General features: G+C 37.5%; 1 protein-coding gene across 4 annotated transcripts in view; it reads left to right on the top strand.

Annotated features, from left to right (window-relative positions):
* LOC111160874 (WD repeat domain 33) overlaps positions 1-17,934 on the top strand; it is a 123,418-nt gene that overhangs the window by 46,182 nt on the left and 59,302 nt on the right. For all 4 annotated transcript variants that reach the window (XM_022524262.1, XM_022524263.1, XM_022524261.1 and 1 more), the window contains exons 2-7: positions 6,235-6,461; positions 8,145-8,213; positions 9,037-9,141; positions 11,399-11,494; positions 11,685-11,836; positions 13,527-13,624. In XM_022524262.1, the coding sequence (XP_022379970.1) occupies positions 6,258-6,461; positions 8,145-8,213; positions 9,037-9,141; positions 11,399-11,494; positions 11,685-11,836; positions 13,527-13,624 (724 nt within the window). In that variant the 5' untranslated portion in view covers positions 6,235-6,257. The remainder of the gene's footprint in view (positions 1-6,234; positions 6,462-8,144; positions 8,214-9,036; positions 9,142-11,398; positions 11,495-11,684; positions 11,837-13,526; positions 13,625-17,934) is intronic.

The following is a 17,934-nucleotide window of genomic DNA, read 5'->3' as shown; positions in this document are numbered from 1 at the left end:
TTTTTTTTTTTTTTCCAACTAGTCACTTTGTTGGCTAAGGGAATAATATATTTCATTCAAAATAATATCTGTTGAACAAAAAGAATCTTGGAAGTTATCTACATTAACCTCATTGTCCAGGTTGAGAAAGCATATGGAGAGAAGTTGAGTAGCTTGCTTATTTTGGGGAAGTAGTTGAAAGCTTGAAGGCTAAGGATATGGTGCAAACTTTTGTGAACTCAGGAGTCTGTATTTGTCACGAAGTTCAAAATCTGTTCTGCGAACTTAGACGTTATATTCAGTGAATCAGAATGATAACGCTGTATGTGATGTAGGATATAATATAAAGTTGGCACTTGATGAAATGTTGTGATTGCTTGAGACATTGGAGGTTTTTGTGTAATGAGAAAGACATGATAAGTTCATTGTTTCAGGTGGATTTTTTTTTTCTCAGCTATTTGCTTCTCTTGTTAGTATGTATACCCAAATTACTTGTCCTCTTTCTACCTCAGTTTCTCTGTCTTGTCCCACCTTCCCTCACCCTCTATCCTAGATAGGAAATGAAAAATGCTTTGGGGACAAACCAGGCTTGTAGTTTAAATGGTAATGTTCTGTTAATGTAGCTTAAGTGAATACTGCAGTAAATGGGAATCACAGTAATTACTTTTACGGAGAATAAAGCTCTTCTTTCCTTTATTTTTCTTTTAGGATTTTATTATTTATTTATTTGGGAGAGTGAGCGAGAGAGCGCGAGTGTGTACTTAAGCCAGGAGTCAAGGGGAGAGGGAGAGGGAGAAGCAGACTTCCTGCTGAGCAGAGACACACCCCCCCCCCCCCGCCCCCGACATGGGGCTCAGTCCCAGGACTCTGGGATCATGACTTGAGCCAAAGGCAGATGCTTAAGCACTAAGCCACACAGGCACTCCAAGCTCTTATTTTTCTGCATTTGATTATATATGTATGTATATAAATGTACATGTGCTGCTGAAGCAAGCACTACATATGTATATATATGTATGTAAAGAAAGATTTCCTCGAAATGTTGTCCTGGGTGAAGCCTAAAGGATGGTTTTAATGACTTGAGTGAAGGTTCTGTCTGGATCACTTATTTTTCAATCTCATGTGTGGAGTTTTCTGCTGTCTCTGTTAGAGAAAGCTGTTTTATTATTGCTAGCATCTTTCAGCAATCCATACTGGTGAGCAAGGAGGGCCAGGTATTTTGCTCTGACTGCCATTGTATTTGTCTGCTAGGGTTGTCATAACAAAGTATAATCTTGGTGGTTTAAACAACAAAAATGTGTTTTTTCACAGATTGGGAAGTTAGAGGCCCAAGATTAAGATTTGAGCAGGGTTGTTTTCTTCTGAGGCCTTTCTCCTTGACATGTAGGTGACCATGTAGATGGCTCTCTTCTCCCTGTGTTTTCATACAACTTTCCTTCTCTGTGTGTGTGTGTGTCCTATCTAATCTCCTCTTACAAGCGCACTAGTCATATGGATTAGGGCTCTGTCTCCAAATGCAGTCATATTCTGAGGTTTTGGAGGTTAGGACTTCAACATATGAATTTGTGAGGGGACACAATTCAGTCCATCACAGCTACTAAGAGGCTCTGTTTTGGGGGTGCCTGGGTGGCTCAGTTGTTGTGTCTCCTTTCAGCCCAGGTCATGATCCCAGGGTCCTGGGATCGAGTCCCACATTGGGCTCTCTCCTCGGCGGGAAGCCTGCTTGCCTCCCTCCTACTCCCTCTGCTTGTGTTTCCTCTCTCGCTGTGTCTCTGACAAATAAATAAATAAAAATCTTAAAAAGAAAAAAAGAGGCTCTGTTTTGACTTTGTTAAGTGACAGTGATTTATAGGAAGTGAAGCTGAAGTGTGTAAGGTTTAATGTGAAGACTGGTCACTGTATTGTGAGGAGGTTTGCTTTTATTTTATTTTAAGGCTGGATCTTGATGTAAAATATAATTGTAATTTTTCCCCCTCTCTTTTTCTTCATGCTGGACCTTTATTTTTAGAACACAAGCAGTACTTGACCATTCATGAAAAGTTAAAAGTTCGTTTTTTTTTTTTAGAATACAAATTTGTAAATGGAAAGGTATCTTTTCCCATTCTCTATAAGGTCTTAAGTGAAGGAGTAATATTTTTCTTTAGCTTTAACATGTGAATCACTCAAGAGTGTTAGTAATATCATAGTGATTATTTTATATTTGACTTTAGTTATTCTCCTCCTTAGAAGGTGAATCCTGGATTTGGCTCTTGGTTAATGCTTTGTGTCCACGTCCCTGTTATCCATCTTCAGCACCGTCAACTTTGTTAATATTTCACCTACCTCAACTTAACTGACTGAGCTACCCAGGCACCCCATATCTGGCTTTTTTCACTTAATATAATGTATTTAAGCAGTTCTTTTTTTTTTTTTTTTTAAAGATTTTATCTACTTACTTTAGAGAGAGAGGGAGACGGAGGGGGTAGAGGGAGAGGGAGAAAATCTCAGGCTGACTCCCCACCGAGCCTGGAGCCCGATGCAGGGCTCAATCTCACAACCCTGAGTTGAAACCAAGAGTGGACACTAAACTGAGTGAGCCACACAGGTGCCCCCTTAACATAATGTATTTAAGATTTATCCATGTTGTAGCATGTATCAATGTTATACTCCTTTTTTTTTTTTTTTTTTTTTGCTAAATAAATTTTTTTTTTAAAGATTTTATTTATTTGAAAATGAGAGACAGAGATATCAAGAGAGATCCTGAGTGGGGAGGAGAGGGAGAAGCAGGCTCCCCACTGAGCAAGGAGCCTGATGTGGGACTTGATCCCAGGACTGTGGGAATCATGACCTGAGCTGAAGTCAGAAGCTTAACTGACTGAGCCACCTAGGTGTCCCTGGCTGAATAATTTTTTTTTAAAATTCTATTTATTTATTTGACAGAGATAGAGATCATAAGTAGGCAGAGACAGGCAGAGAGAGGCTTTACCCACTGAGCCACACAGGCGCCCTCTGGCTGAATAGTTTTTAAGCCTCTTTTGTTACGTGTAACTATGTGGTTTTTTTGTTTTGTTTTGTTTTTTGTTTTTTAAGTAGGCTCCATGCTCAACGTGGGCCTTGAACTCAAGACCCTGAGATCATGAGTCAGATTCTCTACTGACTAACCCCTTAAGTAAAAAAACTTAATTCTCATTTGATATCAGTAATGTTAGAAAGTAGATTACTAGGATGATTTTATTCTAATAAAGTTAGAAATTTGATGGTTGTAAAGGGAAAAAAATAATTTTAGGATATACTTTTCAAAGCTGTGTCTTTTTATTTATCTATTTTTAAAAATTTTATTAAAAATTTTTTTTAAGATTTTGTTTATTTATTCGTCAGAGATCACAAGTAGGCAGAGTGGCAGGCAGAGAGAGAGAGGGGGAAACAGGCTCCCCGCTGAGCAAAGAGCCAATGCGGGGCTCGATCCCAGGACCCTGGGATCATGACCTGAGCCAAAGGCAGAGGCTTAACCCTCTGAGCCACCCAGGTGCCCCTAAAAATTTTATTTAAGTAATTTGTACACCTCAACCATGGGGCTCTAACTCATGACCCTGAGATCAAGAGTCGGATGTTCTTTGACTGAGCCAGCCAGGAGCCCCAAAGCTGCATCCTTTTGGAATTACTGGCCTAGATATCTGAATTGAAGCCATTTGTTGAAATCTGGATGCTGAAACTTAGTTGGATTCATGGGATAGCTGAGTAAACAGACACCTTATTATTATTCTTCACCAACATTATGAGGCAAATGCTGAGTGCAGTTTGTACATTCTAATTTAATTCACACATAGCCCTAAAAGAAAGAAAGAATGCTTATCTCATTATAAATTAACATTTATGTGAAACCTTCTGGGATTGTTCCAGAGTAGTGGAAATAATATGTATTAAATGTATATTTTATCACACGACTTAATTTTGTTGTTTATTTCTCCTGTCTCCCCCCCCCACCCCCAATCCTATTATCATTATTAAATGGTTTCAGGAGAGACTAAAGTGACAGGATGAATGTAGTTAGTAGTACTAAGAATATATTCATCAAAGGAAATCATAAATTTTGTTCAGGTCCTTATTTAGTGTCTTGAATGAGGAAAGGCAAATATAAGACTATAGAAAAATAATGCAGAGTACAATCTCTCCTGCTGTCAAAACAAAAACAATTGCGGAAATTGCTTTTAACAAACACCATTTATGTGCTTTTTATCATCTGATTTTTATTTTTATTTATTTTTATTTTTTATTTTTCAAAGATTTTGTTTATTTGACAGAGGGAGACAGAGAGAGGGCATACAAACAGGGGGAGTGAGTGGGGAAGGAGCAGGTTCCCCACTGAGCAGGGAGCTCAATGCAGGGCTCCATGCCAGGACCCTGGGATCATGACCTGAGTCGAAGGCATACGCTTAACAACTGAGCCACCCAGGTGCCCCATAAGTCCGACTTTTTTTTTTTTTTTTTAAAGATTTTATTTATTTATTTGACAGAGATCACAAGTAGACAGAGAGGCAGGCAGAGAGAGAGAGAGAGGGAAGCAGGCTCCCCGCTGAGCAGAGAGCCCTACGCGGGACTCGATCCCAGGACCCTGAGATCATGACCCGAGCCGAAGGCAGCGGCCTAACCCACTGAGCCACCCAGGCGCCCCCCCCTTTTTTTTTTTTTTTAAATTTTATTTATTTATTTGAGAGAGAATGAGTGAGAGAGACCATGAGAGAGGAGAAGGTCAGAGGGAGAAGCAGACTCCCCAAGGAGCTGGGAGCCCGATGCGGGACTCAATCCCAGAAGTCTGGGATCAAGCCCCAAATCGGGCTCCTGCTCAGCAGGAAGCCTGCTTCTCCCTCTCCCACTCCCTGCTTGTGTTTCCTCTCTCGCTGGGTCTCTCTCTGTCAAATAAACAAAATCTTTTAAAAAAATGTGGTTTTCTGTCATGCATTTTTGTGTTATTGGAATATAAATTTAATTAGAGTTGAAAAATTGTAAGCTTTTGATATTTTTTCTGTTACGATTGTAGCTTAATGTTGCCTGTATAAATATATAAATATACATACTGAAAAATATGGTTCTGTGGTAATTTGATCCTGAAATTATATCTGTATACTTCTTAAAAATTTTTTTCTTCTTTTTAAAGATTTTGTTTGGAGAGCGGGAGTGTCAGTGGGAGAGGGGGCAGAGGGAGGGAGACAATCTCAAGTGGACTCTGTGCTGAGCACAGAGCCAGATGCATGGCTCCATCTCATGACCTTGAGATATATGACCTGAGCCGAAATAAAGAGTGGGATGCTTAACTGATTGTACCACCCAGGCACCCCTGGATATACATACTTCTAGCATTCATATGAAGTAGGATAGTTTATTCCTTTTTCTGCCCTATTCCTAGGAAAGTTAAATTAAAGGACAAAAAAGTCAGATTTAAAATTTTTGTAGCGACTCTTGCATAAATGAAATGAGATCTAAAACTAAGCTTAAAATTAGTTTTACCATTAAACATCTAATGAAAACTTCATTTAAAAAATGTGAAGAGGGGACGCCTGGGTGGCTCAGTTGGTTGGGCGGCTGCCTTCGGCTCAGGTCATGGTCCCAGCGTCCTGGGATCGAGTCCCGCATCGGGCTCCTTGCTTGGGAGGGAGCCTGCTTCTCTCTTTGCCTCTGCCTGCCTCTCTGTCTGCCTGTGCTCGCTCACTCTCTCTCCCTCTGTCTCTGACAAATAAATAAAATCTTTTTAAAAAAAAGTGTGAAGAGGTTTCAGTGATTCTGCCCTACCCCCTCAACACACAGAGTACATAGCACATTCACCCCATGTTATAAATTGTGTTTTTTCCCTCTACCAGGCTGAATTTTACCAAAATCTCATTAGCACTTATTTTGTGAATTGGCCTTTATCAAATGTCTAACTGGTCTCTACCATTAAATCTAATAGTTTGGGATGCCTGGGTGGCTCAGTCAGTTAAGTGTTGACTCAGGTCATGATCCTGGTGTCCTGGGGTCCAGTCCCGCATCAGGCTCCTTGCCCGGCAGGGAGCTTGTTTCTTCTGCCTGTTGTTCGCTCTGCTTCTGTGCTCTCTCTCTCTCTGACAAATAAATAAAATCTTAAAAAAATAATAGTTCATTTTGTAAATATGTAGACTAAAAGCTGGAAATGATACTTACTAGAAAATGGAAGAGAAGTATAAAAAATGTTCATTTTAAAATATTTTCAAGTAATGTTGCAGTGCTGATACTTGTAGTGAAAGTACGTTTTCCTTACTCTAGACTCCTAGAACGAATACATCACCATGGCTACAGAAATTGGTTCTCCTCCTCGTTTTTTCCATATGCCAAGGTTCCAACACCAAGCACCTCGACAACTATTTTATAAGCGACCTGATTTTGCGCAGCAGCAAGCAATGCAACAGCTCACCTTTGATGGAAAACGGATGAGAAAAGCAGTAAACCGAAAAACCATAGACTATAATCCGTCTGTAATTAAGTATTTGGAGGTAAGTCCAGTTAATGTGCTTCTGATGACCAGACTTTAGCTTTTTCAGAAGAAGAAAGTTTTTAGAATGCAGGGTAATAAGTATAACTGTGTTTCTTGAATTAGTGGGGTGAAGTGGAATTTCAAATGAGGCCAGTCACTAGTACTTTGTTTACTTTCTGCATGTATGAATCATCTTCTCAAAAATTATAAAATTTAAGCTCTGATTTACAGTTTAAACTTTTATTTTTTTAAGACATTTATTTATTTATTTATTTGTCAGAAAGAGAGAGCGCGCGCGCGAGAGAGTGAGTGAGTGCGCGCATGAAAGCACAAGAGCCACAAGCAGGGGAATACCAGGCAGAGGGAGAAGGCTCCCCATGGAGCAAGGAGCCAGAAATGGGACTTGATCCCAGGACCCTGGGATCATGACCTGAGCAAAGGCAGAAGCTTTACCAGCTGAGCCACCCAGGCATCCCATAGTTTAAACTTCTAGAGCAAAGTTCATAGCAGATCTCAGAAAATGGTACTTTAATCCCAAGGCCAGCCTTAAAACACTTGTTAAACTCACAGGATATTTGAAATGTTAAGAGACTACCAACATAGGACCGTTTCTGTGAGAACACATGTTCAGAATAGCAGTTTTGTGTGTCCAAGACACTGGCTGAAGGAACACTGATTTTCCAAGCTCCTAGTGGTGGATCACTCTGTCAGAGAAAAGGGCTCCACTTCCTTGACATTCAAGCATTTTAGGGGAGAGCAACCCTGACATGGCAACTAACGGCCAAGTAGGCATCTGTCTAAATCTCTGCTTGATATTTCTCCCTTTTGAGTTCTTTGTTTACTTGTCTTCACCTAGGAATTAGCCTCTGCAATTTGCTTTCATTACTAACGCTATTACTTTAATCAGGTTTTGATCTGCTCTGGCCTGCTATGAAGAAAATTTGTTTGCTTTTTCTTACCTGAGACTGTTGTTAAAGACCTGTTTGCATATTGGATAATTAGTATGTTGCAAACAACATAAGAGAAAAATATTCAGAGATGAAGACAAACTTAGGTTTTTCCAGGTAATTCAGGTGGAAAACTAATCTAGGAGAGGTTGAGAGGAATTAAGAAAACCAAAGGCAGGATACCAGGAATTGTTTCGTACTGAGGACTTTTTATTTATTTATTTTTTTCCCTGAGATTTTATTTCTTGATTTGACAGAGAGAGACACAGCGAGAGAGGGAACACAAGCAGGGGGAGTGAGAGAGAGAGAAGCATGCTTCCTGCTGAGTAGGGAGCCTGATGTGGGGCTCGATCCCAGGACCCTGGGATCATGACCTGAGCCAAAGGCAGACGCTTAACGACTGAGCCACCCAGGCACCCATGTGCTGAGGATTTTGAAGGAATTGGGAGACGTGTGCCTATCACTTATCCTTTTTCTTTTTATCAGAGCATGGTCAGTGAGAATGTGTTGGGGTCAGCAGTATCTTGGGTGATTGGTTGGGGATAAGGTGAGTAAAGAGAGAAATTCTAAATAATGTCAGTAGGATATGGTCTTTTTAAGATACCCACTGTTACCTTTGTTTTAGAACATAATGAAAAAGTTTTAATCCTGTTTTCTCCCCATTTGATAGTAGCTTACATTTTATTAATATTTACTTTAGTTTCCAAACAGAGTATAATTAGACCACATTAATTAATTTGTTTATTTTTAAACAGAATAGAATATGGCAAAGAGACCAGAGAGATATGCGGGCAATTCAGCCTGATGCAGGTTATTATAATGATGTAAGTATTAAGATATGTTATACTAGCTTAAGTTTGCTTGGACATTTGAATGTAAACGTCTTTGCTTGGATATTTGAATGTAAAACTGTGTGATCTCAAATGCAGACGTGGACGTTTCTTTTTCTTTCTTTCTTTTTTTTTAAAACATTTTATTTATTTATTTGACAGACAGAGATCACAAGTAGGCAGAGAGGCAGACGGGGTGGGGGAAAAGCAGGCTCCCTGACGAGCAGAGAGCCCGATGCAGGGCTCGATCCCAGGACCCTGAGATCATGACCCGAGCCGAAGGCAGAGGCTTTAACCCACTGAGCCACCCAGGCGCCCCTCTTTATATACATTTTTATAATTAAAACAAAACATTCCTAAAGAGAGAAAATAACATCTCTGTACTCCATGGGTTGTTATTATTTTTTTAATCTCAGAATTTTTCTTTTACTTTAATGGTGTAAGAACTTTTGATTTGGGGCTTAAAGAAATGTCCAACAGAAGATTGCACTGCCTCAGAGTCTGGAATAGGAAAGTTAATTTTAAATTTGGTTCATCGTGAACATGTTGTATTGTGTTGACCTTGAGAAGTAATTGGAGATATTGCATATTTGATTTTGTTGTTTGTTTAGTAATAATGGACATTTAACTGTCCTGCATCTCAGTTTTCTTCATTTAATTAATACAGACTGATTATAATCTATAATAATAGTTTTTTCAAAGTCATGTGTAGTCCTGAATTTGTCTTTAAATGTTGAAATAACTATCTTGTTCTTTCTCTGGTTTATGTCCTGTGTGTAGTCAGAAGCTCTTCAAATCCAATTTTCTCTTTTTGTAGCTGGTCCCACCTATAGGGATGTTGAATAATCCTATGAATGCAGTAACAACAAAATTTGTTCGAACATCAACAAATAAAGTAAAGTGTCCGGTATTTGTTGTTAGGGTAAGTATTCTGTTGGATATTTTTTTGAAAAATTAATCCTGAGTTAGTCTATACATATTTAACAGGACAAAATTAAATTATTTTAAGTTTATATCTGGGATAAAAATTGGTATGTTTGCTAATAATTTTATTTTGGAATACCCCACCATTTATCCGTTACATTCACATTTAGTAAGGTATTGATTTTTGGATTGTTCTTCATGATGCAATTTCCATAGAATTCTCTGAGCAGGCCATGGATCTATATTGTAGTAGGGCTCAGGCTCACTTTTGAATAGTAGGGTGGCTTTTGCTGCTGTTCGGAAAGCAGTATCTCAAAGTTAATGAAAACTGTTTGGTGTCACTAATAAGGAAAACACCTGAAAAGACCTAAGGCCAGTGGTTGACCATACTTTTTTTAGCTTCATAAAGGTACATAGTAGGTACTCAATACATTAGCATGAAAAAAAAATTTTTTTTAAAAAAGATTTTATTTATTTATTTGACAGAGGGAGAGAGATCACAAGTAGGCAGAGAGGCAGGCAGAGGGAGAAATGGGCTCCCTGCCGAGCAGAAAGCCCAATGCAGGGCTTGATCCCAGGACCCTGAGACCGTGACCTGAGCCGAAGGCAGAGGCTTAACCCACTGAGCCACCCAGGCACCCCCCAAAAGTTTAATTTTTAAATAAATAGATTAGCATGGTTTAAAATTGGAAAATTTGAAGGGGTTTGCAATAAAAGGCCTTCCCATTTTCATCTCCCAGGCGTTCAGTTAGTATTACCATTTGTGATAATATAAGCATTTTCTTTGTGGTTTGCTAAGAATATACTTGTTGGTTAGCAGTATTTCAAGTCTAGAAATGTAGGATGGAGTTAATAGATTTAAGCAAATAAAAATTGAAAAAAAATGGGACAGAGGAAAGATAATAATGGTAAACCTTGTGGCAAATGAGCAAAATAGGCAAGTCCTCGATATTAGGAAGGTACGGTAGAGAGCAGGGAGAACCAAAGGTCTGGGGGAAATATTGCAGTTTTAGGTCTCCTGTTTGCTTCAGAGGCCTAAAGCAGTAGAAACATTAGTAAAGAAACACTGGTTCTTGGTAGAACCAACCAGTATATAGTGTAATTTTGTTTACCAGGGAATTTGATTAAAAGGGTTGGTGTGCAGCTAATTTTTTATCTTCTTAGCATAATAAAGTTGTTTTGAAATGTATAAAATCTGAGCATTTTGTATCATAATACAGAAGGATAAAATTGTATTTGTTATAGTTCATTTGGTAAATTTCTCATTTGGGGATCAAACTGTAAGGTATCAGGAGACATTTGCACACAGTGGAGACAATAGTCCAAATTACAAGGTATCAAGATACAAAGACACAGTTCTGTTGCCTGTAGTATTTACTTGGTTGGGATCTATAGCAGATAACAAACTAGGAAAGTAGGAGGATTTTATTCATAATAATAAAAAATCATGTTGTGCAAGTAAGCAATAAAAAGTCAGGTTTTCCAAATAGTCTTCATTTACATATCTCATCCTGCTATTCCTATAACCACACTTGTATTTTTCAACTGTGTATGTCATAATTTTTAGTTAAATATATTTAGTTGCCCGGAAAAGTTTGATAACCTTGATGTCTTTAAATTGGTACTCAACTTTTTTCATAAAACACCAGTAACTTTTCTGCCTTAATTGGTCCAATAGCAAATGTAATCTTCCTTTGAGTTGTTTTGATGATTCACCATTTTATTTATGTTAGTCTGCTGTGTATTCTTAGAAAATACGGTCTTTGCATATTTTGCTTTTAAAGGTTTTTTAAAGTGTGTAGATGTGTGTAACTCCAACAGGTACTTTTAATGCATTTACTGTTTTTTTTAACGATTTATTTATTTTGAGAGAGAGAACACTTGAGGGCTGTGAAGGGAGGGGCAAAGGGAGAGGGAGAGAGAGAATCCCAAGCAGACTCCATGCTGAGCATGGAGCCTGACATGGGGCTTGATCTCACTCATGACCCTGAGATAAGGACCTGAGCCTGAAACCAAGAGTTGGATGCTTAAATGACTGTGTCATCCAGGAGCCCTGTGCATTTACTATTTTTAATTTAGTTAATGAGCTAAAATACTAATACAGGTTCTTTTCTGACAAAGTACTTGCTTTTAAGTCTGGACTGTGCTTAAGTGGAAGTCAGTATTGTCTGTTGAATGTTGATTATTGGATTATTTTATAAATACTTTCTAAGTGTTTTAACAATTAGCTAAGATTCTTTTTTTTCCTTCCCTAGTGGACTCCAGAAGGAAGACGATTGGTCACTGGCGCTTCTAGTGGAGAATTCACCTTGTGGAATGGACTCACCTTCAATTTTGAAACAATATTACAGGTAACAGTAATCATCAGAGGGTAGCATCCTCCTGTGGTACTATAAAGAACTAGAGAGATACAGTTACTTTATTGGCATCTTAAACTTAAAATTGGACAAATCATTCTTGTGAGTTAATATATGCTCCTGTCAAGCCTTCTGTCATATATTCTTTTACATAATGTTTACAAATGTTTTAATGTTTTCACAGGCTCATGATAGCCCCGTGAGGGCCATGACTTGGTCACATAATGACATGTGGATGTTGACAGCAGACCATGGAGGATATGTGAAATATTGGCAGTCGAACATGAACAACGTCAAGATGTTCCAGGCACATAAGGAGGCGATTAGAGAGGCCAGGTTTATACACAATATACCATTTTCTGTAGTCCCTATTGTCATGGTTAAATTATTCTCTAAGTGTATTCTGGGTGCAGAGATGCATGGGCTCTGTCAGATTCTGGGATACTTTCTGCACCCTATAAACACAATATTTTTCTTTGTTTTCACACACTCACCATTTCGCTGGCACTTTTCTGAAGTAGTGTTGTCCCGGTATCAGCCTTTGCAATATGTTAGAGATGTATTGTCTGCCGCATTTTGCACTGGTTTTCTCTTTCATTTTTGGTTAATAATGTGTATACGTTATTCCTTTTTACTACCTACTGTGTAAGACAAGAATCTTTCATTCCAAATAAAGAATTCAGTCTTTAATTATACAACTGAATAAAATCTAAAGCCTGCAGAAAACACCTTCAGAGTTCACACAAAATACAAGAAAAAAAGGCTTAAGTGAAGACCTGGTTGGCTTGGTTATGCCACGACTTCGAAAGGAAAGTATAGTAGGACTAAAAGCTCACAAGTAACTCTGGATGTGGCAAACATTAATGGAATAATGAATGGGTTCTTCAAGCTTTGAAACTGTAAGCAAACCACTGTCAAGAAGACTCTAGGACTTCTGATTCACTGTTGAGAACATCAGTTATGCAAATGTATAATAAGTGGAGTTTAAAATATTTTCAGTGAGTTGTATATTTTTACATATCAGTGAGATATGTATAGTAAAACTGGAAAAAAAAATCTTGAAAGCAAGCCTGAAGAATTGCTGCAGCCTCAGAATAAAGCTAAGCAGCATTCTTTACGGGTGTACCGCCCATGCGTGGAAGGAGGTTGACATCTTTATAGAAACATCATCCACCGCAGTCACTTGTTTCTACTTCCAGAATCTTAACAAAAATTGTTGGATAAACATGCTTCTGCAAAAACAGTGCTTTAGTGTCCTGCCCGTACATTGAGTTTCATAGTTGGTTCTTTGTTAGTTACAGGACTCCAAAGTTCAAGAGAGTTCTTAGAGATAGATGAGAAACTTGATGGTTTTTCATGACAGGGAGGGAAAGATGGCAAAAATCCTTTGCAGTAGATTATCTCTGGCTTCAAACACAGTCTGAATGTCTCTGTGTTCAAGTTTTCCCAAAAAGGTGCAACATCCATGGAGTAGCTTGTCAGGGAGAATGTGTGAGAGTTTCCCACAGACCATTCAAATAAATGAAAAACATTGTATGTAGGGTGTTTAGCAACTAGTCTTAAGTAGCTTGTCCAGAATTTTTTAGCTTATCATTTCATGAAGCATCTGAGGTAGAAGCTGATGCTCATTTTTTGAGTGGTATTCCTATGTGATTTAAAAGTGTTTAAGGAGTATTGCAAAACTACAATTCATTTAGTTTCTACACTAGTTCCACGTTTTCTGTTGGTAAGACAGGAAATACTGTACTGTGGGGAGTGTGGGAAGCATTAGTACTAATAATACATTTGTAAAGTTTTGGACTATTGTTGATTGAAAACTAAGAAGCAACTACTCTGTTGAATTCTTCTTTTGATGAGATGCATTTGTTAGCTGACAACGTTCTCTTTAAGGGCTTCTTCACTGTTGGAATACTTCCCTCTCCTGTTTATAACGCAGCACAGTGTTTTTATTTTTCCCTGTCTGAGAAGCACAGATAATCTGTTAAATGCTGACTTCTTTCCCCTGCTGTGTGTCTTCATGTAACAGTTTCTCACCCACGGATAATAAATTTGCTACATGCTCTGATGACGGCACTGTTAGAATCTGGGACTTTCTTCGTTGCCATGAGGAAAGAATTCTCCGAGGTACGTGTACTAACAGTACTGATTGGAATATTTAAATAGGGAAGGCATTTGTGGTTAAATCATCACAATACCACAATACCAGCTTACATCTCCATTCAGTTTTTTTACATATACACTGTCTCAGTCAGGCTCTTTAAAAAAAACCTGAACACTTCTGGTTCACAATCATTTTGTAGATTTTTACTACTACTGCTATCTTTGAGTTAGGTTATAAATTACATAAAAGTATTCCTCTTCTCTTATCCTGCCACCCCTGCAAATTACTTGCTTACCTGTACTGATCCATTAGGGCCATATTCTTTTCCTGTCTTATAGCCAGCATAGCTTTCTCCAACATAGTGGCACTATAATTTTATTTAGATAGCTCACATTCTCCCGGCAGTCCTTTTACAATATGGTTAACTGAGGTAGCAATAACTACACTTCTCATTATTGCTGTTTCTGAAAGCAGGTGTTGTGTTTTTGTTTTTGTTTTTTAAACAGTATACCACATTTGTGTACTACATGGCCCACTAGTTACTAAATTTTTTCTTGTTTGCTTTTATCAATTTCATAATTATAAACTAATGTCTATCAGTTACTCCCTCCTACAAAAAAATCCGTATTTTTTACTTGGATTAACTTAGTTTCAGACTTCATTAAGTGGAGCTGTTGAAAAACTAACAGTTTATCTCTACCGTTTATGTAAAGTCAGTGGGTGCTAGAGTTAGGGAATTACCTCTGTTTATATATGTAATACAAACATTGAAACAGACATTTACATTAATAAAAACATTTAATCTCATTAGTTCATTGTTAACTAGGAAGGTAGTGTTCTCAACTGCTTAATTTGAACTTGTACTGATTTAACAAAGAGTATATTCTACTCCATACTCTTGATTCCAGTATCCCATAAGAGTAACATCTTCCTCTCATATAAATGCTGGGTAGGCACATGGGTGCCACAGACACTGGGTGTCAAGTAATTACTATTCAGAGATTTCCCTTTCTATTCAAGAGAGTTGGTTGAATTTTTACAACATTCCAGAGCTTAATTTACAGCCTGTAGTAGTGTTGATGCTTTCTAGATAAGAAAGTAAATGCCCTTAATGTTTAACCCATATTTCAAGCCAGTTTTTTTTTTTTCCTTTTAATTCATGTTTGTTCACATGTTTCTGGCTTTGCACGTTTTGTGTGGGTTCATCCACAGTGCTTTATGATGTTAGCTAGCATAAGGATATAGTACCTGTCATTGAAGGAGTGTACTATGAACATTATAATATTATACAATTCAGAACTAGATGGAGTCTTTAGAATCATTTAGCTGGAATTACTTTATGGATGAGCATCATGACCCAGCGGACTTAAGTGACATGTTCAAGGTAAATAAGTTCAGATCTAGGACTTAGAATCTAGCCTAATGGTATGCTAATATTGCAGCTTTTCTCACTCTCAATGGAAGTCTTAGCTGTTAAGCAGAGATAAGATGGATAACTTTTTCTAGGTTTTGAAAATCCCAAGAAATATAGAGGAAACACAATAATTGTAGTTACTAAAAGCAATTCTAAAGTATCAAGACAATTATTTTTATAGTGGACTATAATAATTATGAAGTCTTATATAAAACTACTATGCATCTTGGATTAAATAAAAGAAAACCTGTTATGTGGTAACATTTTTCACTTCCATGTTCCAGTGAAATATTATTCAATTTTGGTAATGAAACTGTTTCTAGGTAGTACTTAAGAACTTTTCCTCTGAAATTTATGGTAATGAAACTGTTTCTAGGTAGTACTTAAGAACTTTTCCTCTGAAATTTAGAGTCTGTGTGTGATACTCTAGCAGTTAAATATTTTCAGATTTGAGTTGAGGCAAATTTGGATAAGATGAAATGGTTGCTAAAGTATTATTTGTTATTCCTTTGGCTTAAAAAAATAAACCAGCATCCTGCCTATGTTATTCAATAGCTGAATTTTATTTTTTATGTGGGGGGCTCTTTTTATTTTAATTTTTGCTATGGAATTTTCAAACATGTACAAAAGTATAATGAATCTCCATGTACTTCTAGGATGCATGTTATAGCTTAGCTTATGATTTTTGCTCCCTTTTTTCTTAGTACCTCAATGGGTATCTGGGACCAATATGAATATATAAGCCAAGTTAGTTATACCACCCAAATAGTAGTTCTAATAGGAAGTCTAGTATAGTAGATGAGTTATTAGATTCCAGTTATCCATTTTCTGTCATTCCTCATTTTTCTAAATTCTCTGAATTTTAGTGGTGATTATAAAACAGTGAAATGGTTGAAATTTTCCTTTCCTTCACTTGTGGATTCCAGTTGTCTCAAGCCTGATCTAAAATTCCTCACATAAAATTTCAAGTAAATTTAGTTGAGCTTTATACATAGAAAATTGGATCACAAAGTCAAACAGGTAAGGATAGGGGCTTCCACTATCTAAAATGTCAGTTGGTCTCTATAAAGGGATGATGTTCAGCTAGCTTACATAGACTTAAACATTGGACAGTTAACCATAGTCTTGCATAATGTTAGTGTTGTACATCAGACCAAAACTTGGGTTTAAGTATTTTTTAAAAGATTATTTATTTATGAGAGAGAGAGAGAGAGAACAAGCAGGGGAAGCAGGAAGGGGAGAGGGAGAAGCAGGCTCCCCTTGATCAAGGAGCCCTACGAGAGGCTTGATCCCAGGAGCCTGGGATCATGACCTGAGCTGAATGCAGACACTTAACCCACTGAGCCACCCAGGCACCCCATCTTGAGTTTAAGTATTAAAATCTAAGAACATTTTATTTTATTTTAATTTTTAAAAAAGATTTTATTCATTTGACAGAGACACAGTGAGAGAGGGAACACAAGCAGGGGGAGTGGGAGAGGGAAAAGCAGACTTCCCTCTGAGCAGGGAGCCTGATGCAGGGCTTGATCCTAGGACCCTTGGGATCATGACTCAAGCCGAAGGCAGGAGCTTAACGACTGAGCCACACAGGAGCCTGAGGAAAATCTAAGAACATTTTAAATGAAGGTGATGTTTATGATCATGTAGTTTAGCTCTTTTATCAAATACTTACCTTTTCTATGTCATTCCTAAAACCCAGTCATCTATTCATAAACATTTTTAGTGTTACAGTATTCACTACCTTAAGTGATTCTTTTTCCAATTTTTAGATAGCTTTAATTTTTAGAAAGTTCTTTCATTATGTCAGAGATCTGCTTCTGTATGACTTTTCCTACCTCAGGAACACAAAAAAATTGAGTTTATTCTTTCTTCATGGCAGCCCTTTAAGTGTTTGAAGATAACTATCATGTCTTCTTTTTTTAGTACGTTTAGTATGCTGAAGCGAGCACTCTGTCATGTCTTCTTAATGTAGACCATCAGCTGTAAGCATACAGGATCCTTGTGCATGGTGGAAGCCATAATACCATACTGTTGACTGCAGAATTTATAGTTGCTTTTTAGCGTCCTTTCTGAGATTGTTTGCGTGCTTTTTGGAAAAGGAAGAAGTTACACAAGAGAAAGTCATCAGTATTTTTTAAGGTTCAAATGAGTACAGATTTATTTTTTAGGAGATTTGCTACTCAAAAGATCTTGATTGGTCCACAGGTATGAAATTGAATATACTGAAAAATTGAGAAGTATTGTGTGCCACTCATTACTAAAACATATGCAGGTCAGCATAATTTATACACAGTTATCCTTTTTTCCCATTATTACTTAGAGCACTTAATTTGTGGGCTGGGAGTGGAAGAACATTTAAGAACCAGAAGTACATGAATCTGAGTGAGCTTCTAATGTATCGATATTTATTGCATTTGACTCTCAGTGAAATGGAGGCATTAAAATCCATTTATTTAATTAATGACCATATGCTATATGTATGCTACCATTAGTAGAAGAATCTTTTTAAGGTACGACACCTTCCCTCATGCTTCTTAAAGTTTAGTAGGGAAGTTATTTTCACACACTGAAGATGGTGGAGAATATGGGAGAAGAGTCTTGATAGTGTTAGAAAGATAGTTTTATCTATATAGAGTTAGAAGCAGATCACTTAAGACTAGCTGAAATGTACATGAGAAAGGTTGAAAACAGAATCAATAAGAAAACTGAAGTAAACTTTAGTGAGAAGCATAATACTCTTCAAAAGAACCCAGTTTACAAAGTTTCAGCATGCTTTCATTTTGTTTTACCTTCTTGGTTTTAACAATAGCTGATAGCTTACACTTGTATATATCAGGCATATTCTAAGAACTTTTTTTTTTTTTTTTTCTTTTACGAGAGAGCATGAGCCAGGGTGGGAGGGTCAGAGGAGGGGTAGAG

The sequence above is a fragment of the Enhydra lutris genome, unplaced genomic scaffold, assembly GCF_002288905.1.
Source record: "Enhydra lutris kenyoni isolate GAN:26980312 unplaced genomic scaffold, ASM228890v2 scaffoldscaffold78, whole genome shotgun sequence".
NCBI classification, from domain to species: Eukaryota; Metazoa; Chordata; class Mammalia; order Carnivora; family Mustelidae; genus Enhydra; species Enhydra lutris.
The sequence above is the reverse complement of the archived record's forward strand: the minus strand, read 5'-3'. Positions and strand labels throughout refer to the sequence as shown.